The 9,851-nt window shown below is 38.7% G+C and overlaps 1 protein-coding gene across 7 annotated transcripts in view; it reads right to left on the bottom strand.

Annotated features, from left to right (window-relative positions):
• Positions 1–1,517: 1,517 nt before the first annotated feature.
• unc13c (unc-13 homolog C (C. elegans)) overlaps positions 1,518–9,851 on the bottom strand; it is a 187,602-nt gene continuing 179,268 nt past the window's right edge. For all 7 annotated transcript variants that reach the window (XM_026172660.1, XM_026172653.1, XM_026172669.1 and 4 more), the window contains 4 exons: positions 8,603–8,750; positions 5,755–5,847; positions 3,942–4,101; positions 1,518–2,043 (listed from right to left, as the gene is read on the bottom strand). In XM_026172660.1, coding sequence (XP_026028445.1) covers positions 1,758–2,043; positions 3,942–4,101; positions 5,755–5,847; positions 8,603–8,750 — 687 coding nt within the window. In that variant the 3' untranslated portion in view covers positions 1,518–1,757. The remainder of the gene's footprint in view (positions 2,044–3,941; positions 4,102–5,754; positions 5,848–8,602; positions 8,751–9,851) is intronic.

The raw sequence follows: 9,851 nt of genomic DNA, 5'->3' as shown, positions 1-9,851 counted from the left end.
CAGATATGGTGACATATTCTGATGTAACGAATTATGATTTCTAAACTTTTTTTATGCAAAAAGAATCTTTGGCATCTCTGTTCCACCAGACATTTATGCCACACACTTGGCTGTTTTAGAAAGGATGTATTTAGTTGGCAGTTGAGTTGCATTGTGGATACTGTAGGCATCATGTTATGAGTTTTATAAAAACGTGTGTTATGGATATAAAAATATCTCAGAGCCAGCTCCATTAAGTTTGTTCCTTTTTTGACTGCGAAATAAAATGCATGCAGAAGCCCTTTAAGGGGTAATGTAATTTCCATGGCGGTTATGATGGATAAAAGGGAAGCTTACTGGACAATTTCCAAAAGGACCCGGATGTTTTAACACATTTGCACATACTTTATGCACATAGAAGAAAAGTAGACTTTTGTACAATATCTCACTAAATATATTTACATGACATACAATTCGCCATCAGTGCAATACATAGGAATGTTGCATATTTACCAAATGTTAGACTCTTTCCTTTATGAAGAAAAATAATTCCAATGACAGAAGCTGATAAAACTAATGTATAAAGTAACATGTGCAACTTTTGTATCGGTTAACAGCTTCACATGAAATAAAAAAAATAAAATCTTAGTACCACCCTATCAACAATCAAATATTAAGCATTGAAAAAGTAAAGATCACATGTACATATATATCTTCATACATGTAATGGATTGCTTTTGTACAAATACTTTATATAACTTTGGCAGTTTATCAGGAACAAAGTTATCGGAAAAATATGAAACAATAATATCAAACTGTCAGCAATGTCATGTAAGCTTGCCTTCCAAAGCTCATGTTCACAGTGGTCATTCAGAAAGGTTGGAAGCCGATGGCAGAAAAACCAAGAACAAAAAGCCAAAGAAAAAGAAAACATTTCCATCCTTTCTGCTAGGACTGTTAGCACTGGAGGCTGTCGTCATTGTTGTCATGGTTATAAAATTACAAACACCTATGAAGGTTTAGATAGCAGTCATCGCCATTTAAAAAAACATGGTCTATTTTCAGGTCGACTTAAAATACAAACAGTTTGAAGGCAAGGGGACAGGACCCTGCTCAGCGGTCACTGTGGAATCATGGGAGAGACATGACCGAGAAGAGGACATGCACATCAGTGCTGTGTGGAAGCACGTGAGGCCAAAAAACGAGGGTGCAAAATAAACGAATTTGCAACAATCGAAACGCCACATGGTCAGAAAATGACTTACACCGGACAAAATAATCGAGCAAATTTCAAACATACTAAGTTCACCATAATTCATATACGTTGATTTTGTTCTTTTTTTTCCACTGGTTTGGCACTTTATTGGAACAAATCTCTGTTCAAAAAGACTAATGTTGTACAAAAGGTATCATGTCTCATTAACATAACTCGTAGAATATAGTACTTAATAGTAAGCATACGGTAAGTAAACACTTGTACATACTGTAGTTTTAAAATGAACATTCCAACAGATGTTTTACACACATGCACAAAAACAAACAAACAAACACAACTTTCTCTCTCTCGCTCTCTCTCTCTCTCTTTGCTGCCTCGCCACATTTGGGCCTCCTCCATTTCTCTTTGGACAATCTTATTCTCCTTCTGAGTGATCCTCTATCCCGAAAGAACAACTGTTGCTACTGCTCTTTCTCATCTTCCATCTTTCCCTCGCTATCGTTTACCTAAGACAACACAACTCATTTAATACTGTGGGGTTTTGTTTTTTTTTTGCTCCACGTTATGACACTTCCTCCGCCGAGCGCGTGTCTGTCTTGAGACGCACAAACTCTTTGGCCACCTCGTCGTTGGTCCTTTGAGAGAGTATCCTCATGATGGTGATGCCCGTTTCGTCCATGGAGATGCTCTTCACCAGCGGGTAGCAGGCGGCGCAGCTGCCCTTGTCTGCCAGCTCTTTGAGAGGGATGACGGTCATGCCGATGATGCGGTCCTCACGGGCAAAGCAGTAGTCCTTCACTGAGACATGAAGCTCATAGGCCTCTGGACCGTGTTCGTTACTCAGAACACTGAGAAAAATGACAAGGATGAGGTTGGGGTGTGACTTAGAAAGAAATTAGACATGAACAGATTTAAAAAGTAGTCCTAAATCCTACTTTTAAAACAACCATCATGGGTAATGAAAATTTACATCACAGGCAGTGAGAGGGTGTCTGAGTGTCACTTAAAAGTACATGAAACTAACCTAAATGCACTTTTTTCCTATTATCATATAAGCTTAATACGTGTTCCTGTCAGGAACTGTACAAGAATGTGAACGAACTGCTGACATTTGGCTTTGTTTACAGCTGAATATAGCCTGTCAGTAAACAAGTCTGGCATGGTGACATTTCCACAGTGAAAAGCCTCCTTACTGTATGCGTGGCAATCATGAGAAACTCAATCATGTTTTGTGAGGGAAATTAATGTATCTATTCAAAAGAGCAATTATTCTGAGCTTTTTTTTAGGCTTTTTTCTAATTATCCACAGAAACCTGTGGCTTCTTGAAATTCAAATGACAATGCTTGGGCATTGTCATTTGAATTTCAAGAAGCCATATAAATATATATGCAGACATCACAATGTGCGCTGCTAACGCTAAGATCACTCCAGATGTATGACTTGGCTGAGTGGGCCTGACTCTGAGAAATACAATACTTAAAATTGTCACGTTAAAACAGTTGCTTGATTTGCTTTTATTACAAAAATAATGCTGCTGAATAATGTACATTCTAAGGTTAGAAAAGTAAGGTGTTACAGGTACTATTAAGCATATAGATTTCTGCTGCTTTCTTTGTAGTGTGCAGCAATCTCAGTTGTTAAAAATGAAGGTGATGTGCCAAAAACTGCAGTTTGTTGAATAGCCACCTGAGACCTGAAGTGCCCAACTTTAAAACAGAAACAAACACGTAGAACCTGGAACTTGTTTTTTTTTTTTTTTTGGTGTCTCTTCAGCTTATTTCCCCTACATGGGACATTTTTATTATTATAGATGACTGATGGTGTGGACTGAACTGGGACAGGACTGTCATTCTGGCGTTCAGTTTAAAAAGGAAAAACCTGATAAATAATATGGCTCACTGTGTAGTTCATTTTACTGATAGACTGTGCAACAAAAGTAACATTTTTCATTATGTAAATTTTGGACAAATTATTAGCATTCGTCACTGTGTGATGCAGAAATATAGTATATAAAAGATATAGCCACTGTGATGGACATGACTAACACAGTGTATCTGACAGAGAAACTGAGGGACACTGGCTGCTTATTGCTGCTCAAGTTGTAAATTGTAAGTTATTAGTCATCCATTATCTTTTCTGAATCTTAGATTGACCATGATTTATCAAAAGGGGTTCATGTTCTTTTCAGTATGATTGGAAACTAGCAATCAAGGACATGAAGTCTTCCCAAAAGTGTTGACTGAGGTCCCTGAGCAAGGGAACCAAGGGCTAAGTTCCCTTACACCTCTGTATAACAAGAATCTTTGTGCAAACAGAGGAGTTATCCCCTGCTGGCCATAATGCATAATGCAGGTTTCAGGGGCTTCAGCACTGGCTTCTCTTTACAGACCTCAAAGCTCCAGCTATCTTTTATATTGTATATAGATGCACCCTAGTTGTCTAGGCTAGTTAACATTTGCTATTTGATAACTTGATACTGAGACCTGTTGTCCAAACACAACTCTGCCAAAAATATCTTTTGAAAGCGTAGACCACAAAACAATAGGTGACATTACAGTTCCAGGATGCATCCATATTTTATTTACACTTTGTGTTTGTAGTTTGCAGATAGCACACTGATTCAAATGACAGTAATAGAAAAAAATGACACTAAATTAAAGAATATTACAATATTACAAGAAGTGAATAAAATTGCTCACAATTTTATTCACTTCTTTAACTGACGAGGAGGACACAGATACTTACTACTGGAATGTTTCATTGTACTTTGGTGACCAATTGTTATTCTTGGTCTTGGTGCTGAATTTGCGTTTCTTGTCAGCCAGATGTGGACCCACGGCATTGACTTCTACAAATGGCCGGAACATGGCGTTGGTTTGCCAGATGAGGTTGTTCACTCCGACCACTGAGAAACGCAGAGGAAATAATAATCTCATTCATTACGACATGGACACAGGTACAAGAAAGGAAAGTCCACTAATTCTGCCAAAAAAGATTGTGTATTCCAAGCTCAGTTTCTATTTTTGGACCTGTATTTATCTTGTTCCCACAGATAAACGGCTAAATGTAGAAAATGTCACGTTAAACTGAGATACCGTCGGAGCAAGCATAACAGAGCCTGATAACAGAAACATTTCCAGCTATCTGCAGCATTAATGGTAAACATCTCTGCGTGTTAGTGCCTATGAATCAGCCTGCAAAGATTTCTTTTCATACTCACTCTTCTGCACTGATATTCAAATAACGAGTAAATCCACAGTGAAGAAGACCAGAGACATTGACTTACATGCAGCGTCAGTAAACCATAATGATGTGGCAGCATGCTGGATTTTCTGTGTGAGCTGCTAAAATTTGGATTCAGGAAATGCAGAAAAAATTTAATCAAAAGCTAAACTGTGACTCATGTAATGATGGCTTTTCCTGTTTGTGAAAACATTGTTGCTTTGCTCTCATGTTTTTAGTTTCTCTAATGCCTATGGTGCTTTTGGGGGGAGGCAGGTTTAGAGACACTGTAAGGAAATAAGGAGGCTCACAGTGAATTAAAAGAAATACATCTCTGGAGAAATTCTGTAATGATAAAGCAAAGAACTAATAAACAGCCAACCTTTGAGCCAGCTGTACATGCATAGCTGAACTTGACTTGTCTTATCTGTGTAGTAGCAGACCTATGTATTTTCCAGTTTATAGCTATTACAGTATACAAGTATCAATCTTTTTTTTTCAGCTATCCCCTAATTACAGTGACTTTGTACTGTGCTCTAGCAGGATGTAATTTTGAAGTACAATAGAAGTATAACTTGCAGGGATAATAATGCAGTTTTAGGACTCCGTTTTGGTAAAAGTCTTTTCAGGTGCATTGTTTCAAAAAAAAATCATACTGGCAAATGCAGACGATTTGAAAGAATGAAACTATTAAAGAGTAAGGTAATTAAATTTGGACGATCAAATAACAACTGAATTAGTTTTAAAAAAGTTATTTTTTGCAATTGTCTTTTGCTTAAGTTTGATTACGTAATAAAATTTCCTTTGTTTTTATCAATGTCTTGTAGTATGTAATGCTCTACTACTACCAGAAGGTGGTGATAATGTATCTATAAGCTGTTTGCCAACAACCATGAAACAACACAACATAGAAGAAGAATGTTACTAACAGTTAAACAGGAGACACACATAAAGGCCAAAACTATTGCCCATCGTGAAATTGCATGGAAATCCAAATATGCACGGTCATTTGAAAGCTTAGAAGAATGATTGACTAATACCTATAGTACCTAGTGGAATTGACAACAACAGCTATTACAAATATGACAATACTGCATCAATCCCGACACTGTCATGCATAAAACACCTGATTTTCTATTTAATTACAATAAGAAACAACATATCAAAAGGTAATTAACTTATTCTCTGATTTTGAAGGCGCTCCAAGAAGCTGTGCTGCTGATGGCCCCTGCAGCCCAGTTGCACAGATGAGATAGATTTTTGTGAATATTTGCAGGTGTGAACAGATTTGACTGGAAATAACAAAAAGCAGGTTTGAGTATAGGAAAAAGCTCACCCTTCACGCTGACTTTGTGCTCTCCAGTGCCAGGGTGAGAGATGAGATTCACTTGCATCGACACCTCCCCCACTGATCCGTTGGATGACTGACCTGGACACACACCAAAACAGCAACAGGAGAATTGGAAAGAGGCGTAATGAAAATCAGAAAGAATGGAGGAGCAGCAGTGAGGAAGCAGGGAGAGAAATACAGAGATCAGGAACCCGAAATAAAAGAGATGGAGACCGAAAAGAGAGAGAGAGAGAGGGAGGATGCGAGGACAGATGCAAAACTGTGAAGACAACTATCTGTGTACCTGGTGAATCCAAAGATTGATCCAAAAAGCTGTGTATAAACACATGAGTGTGTCAGAACTAAAAGAGAAAAAACAGACCTAAGGAAAACAGTAAGAGAGTAGACTTGTTTTCACTCTCATGGCAGCCCAGTAGCAAGCAAAGCCAGAGTTTCCTTTAGCTCCAGGCTAAACAAGAATAACAACAAGTAAAAAAAATAGAAACATGAAATAATCTGTCTGGTTTGAGGGCTGTGAAAAAGGCACATGTTGTGAAGGAATCTACTAAATAAATAATGTTCTACATGCTGAAATCAACAACGTCTTAGCTCAAGTGAAAACACTGGATTTAACTCCATGGAAACACACTATGAATGCCATGCAACAGAAAGGAAATAGATGAGGCAAAGGGAATGCATGAATATAAAGGAGGACTCTGCTCAGTTGCTGTGCAGCATCATTAACGTGTCACTCAGTCAGAGATGAACAATTAGAATGGATTGCTGACCATGTTACATACTGTCTGATGTAGGGAGCCTTGCTCATTTCAGCTGCTTCATGTTTAAGCCAGCCAGGAGCAAGTAGACGTTGAACACTACTTAATGTAGAGGCATGTTGATCCAATAGCTAATCAATATATGCCAAACATGCAGCACCCGTTGTGGCTGGTAATGGGGAAACAAGCCTTGAGATTTATTGTAATGAAGCCCCAGGAAGCCGATAGAGAACTAAGAAACTGCAGCACAATGAAGTCCTGAACTTGTGAGAACACACAGCAATGCCACTGCATGGTCACTTTAGCTATCAGGGTAAAAACAGACATTATGGTATGTTGTGCATTTATGAAAAAAAATATACCGGTGTACTCAACAGATACTAGAAAAGGAATTCTGAGAGACGTAGAAGCTCAAAGTGTGAAGAAGACAAATGGTACATGTTGAAGATAAAAGAAAGCAGGGATAGATAAAAACCAAGGTGGCAGCGAGTAGGCCTTAGGATCAGATTAAGTGAGGAAAATGCAGATAAGAAAGGCGAGTTGTCTGCATTAATTGACGAAGACTTGCTCTTAAATTCCCAGATTTTTTCCACTGTCAAATAAGACGTTACGCTTAGCCTACACCGTGTGACATTTCAACACACGAATACTACATAACCAAAAAACTGCAAAATATTCATGCGAGATTACTGTAAGCTAGACAACAGCCCCCACTCAACAAAGAGACACATGTATGCTTCCGAGAGCAGGCTTGGCAGGATTAAACTGGTACATGCCGTGGTCTAAATATGTCGTTCTCAGAGCACAGGGGTTGGTGATTAATGAAACTGTGTCCACTGTGCTACATCAAGCATCATTTCCACATTCTTTAATTTTTGACCTCAACCAGCTCACTACTTCCACTTAAAGACAGAACATTAGGCCACCTCAGATAAAAAGCATGGTGTGAAATTGCGGGTGGAGCTGGAATGGGATGAGAGATGTAGCGCGGGTGGAAGAAGAGAAACACATCGAGCAATCTGAAAATAGCACACAGCGAAACACTGTGTATCTATGCCCATCTGCCACTCAGGGAAAACGGCAATGCTGGTTGGCCTGCTGGCTGCCGAGCTTTTTCCTACAGGCTTTCAGTTTCCTGCTGCCTGCTATGCAGTGTTCTACAAGGCTGAGCACACTGAGGGAACCGGGAGCTTAAAGCTTCAACGCCCTGCCGGGTTGAATTCCCTCTTGAGCATCTCTGGATACCTGAAGGTATTTCCGCCTTATTACAGAGAAGAAAATCCAAATAAAGACGGATGAGTCAACAACATATACAAGTGTGCCAGAGATGCCGGAAAGAAAGAGTGAGGCGACTGCACAAAAGAGAATATATGGATTTACATAGCAAATACTGTATATCGTATTTATCCCGACAGTGTTTTTTTATGCATTGTTAATGAGAGAGTGAAGGGAAAAGAGCATGAGAGCAATTAAGCCCTTAAGCACACAGGATGAAAAGGCCAAAGATACTGTTGCTGTTTGTTTGTTTTTAAAGTTATTTACAGTGAAAGAGGCACAGTGCTCCTACAGTGATGAGATAAATGCAATTACAGCAATGTTCACTGTGTATTTAAGCTGATAAAAAAGAGGCATCTTCAGAACACATTTACAGCAATATATATGGGGTAAATACTGATGGGAAACTCCATAATGTTAAGGTTAAATAAAGCATTACAACTCCGAAATGTTGCAGACAAATCAGATATTAACTGTGAATTACAGCAACAAATATGTTGTGAATAAACTGTTTTGCTACAAGTGTAATCAGTCGTCATAAAAATATGTTTATTCACTTCTGCCTAGGTGCTAAAATATAGCTTCACAATAGAATGACCAATCTGTCTTTTTTCACGCCTTTGCTGGCACTCTCACTGTGTTTTTATAGATGCTTTCTGTAAAAGTGAAGCTGCCCAAGCAAGGCAGAGAGAATACAGAGTATAGCTCTTAAGACAAAAGTTTTCCAGCATTTGAATGCTGAAATAACTCCATTCCCTCCCAAACTGAAACCCAACTGAGCCTGACCATAGCTAGGTGCTTACCTTGAGAGGTTTGGGTGCATATATATTTCTTGATCAAGGCATCTGTAGGTTGAGTGTAAAGGCTGAGAGCATATTTGAGGGACTTCATATCAGGGCTCTTTTCAAGGAAAGTTTTCTTCAGGCCATTTCCTCCAGCATGGAAGTATTGCTATAAGAAAAGAAAGAGGAGTTAACTTCCAGATGACTCCAAGAATGTTTTCCAGGAAGGGATCCTCTGTTGAGTTCATACACATCAGCAAGTTTCAGTTGGCAGAGAAATAACCTGAGATTATGTGGACAGTATGCATTTTCCAAGCAGGAGACCAGGCAAGAGACAGCAGTAATAGCCACTTTTCTGTCTAATTACCGTGCATTTAAATCTGAAACCCCTGCTTGGGTGGTTAATGCACATTTGCGCTGATAAGCATGATAGCTGAGTACACACAAAGCTTTGCATTCTTTTGAAATGTTGTCACCACTCCTACATATGGAAGATTGTGGCCATGGAGAGATCTTATTAAGAAAAGATGGACTGCTTTTTTGTGCTTATCTGTTCAGCTAGCTTTCTTCTACAACACATGATCATTACACAGACAAAAGAGCTATTGTTAATGGCGCTTGTGTTGTTTGTGGAGTTTCTGTTGTCATGATCCAAGTTAAAAAGTTGGTACACCCTTATCTCATGTCAATAAATACACTGGACAGAAAATGCAGTAGACAGAGATAAGGTATACACAGCTGCAAAGTGACATCCGAACCACATTGTCTTCATCAGACAAAGCTTGACACCACAATGGAGAAAGTGCCGGTAAATATTTTCAGACTGGTGTCAGGTCAGTGACTCGACACATGGGGAGGCGCTGTGGTCTGCCTCACCAATGATTTATTAGTCATAAAGTTTGACCGACATGTGCTTCTTGTGAATTATACATAATCTGGCGTGCAGAGGTTGAGTCATCAGTGGAGTTTTAAGAGAAAAAAAGAGAAACGGCACATATTCTATCCATAAAATGCCCAGGAAACACTAAATATACATAAAATTCCCAGAGATTAACATCTATAGTTATTTAAAATAAACACACCCAACTACAATTGAATTGGCTTAAACAAACAGTGGTACAATAAGAGTTGTATCTATTCACAATTTCCCACCATATAACACAGGAAGATGTTCAGAATGTCTGTATTTTGTGCCTTGGAGATTTGTCTCATTTTAGGTCAGAACATTTGAAACAATTTATTCAAAAAATATCACCTCCTCATTCCAATC

Source organism: Astatotilapia calliptera, chromosome 1 (assembly GCF_900246225.1).
Source record: "Astatotilapia calliptera chromosome 1, fAstCal1.2, whole genome shotgun sequence".
Taxonomy (NCBI): domain Eukaryota; kingdom Metazoa; phylum Chordata; class Actinopteri; order Cichliformes; family Cichlidae; genus Astatotilapia; species Astatotilapia calliptera.
Note: the sequence above shows the minus strand (reverse complement) of the source record. Positions and strands in the feature narration are given on the sequence as shown.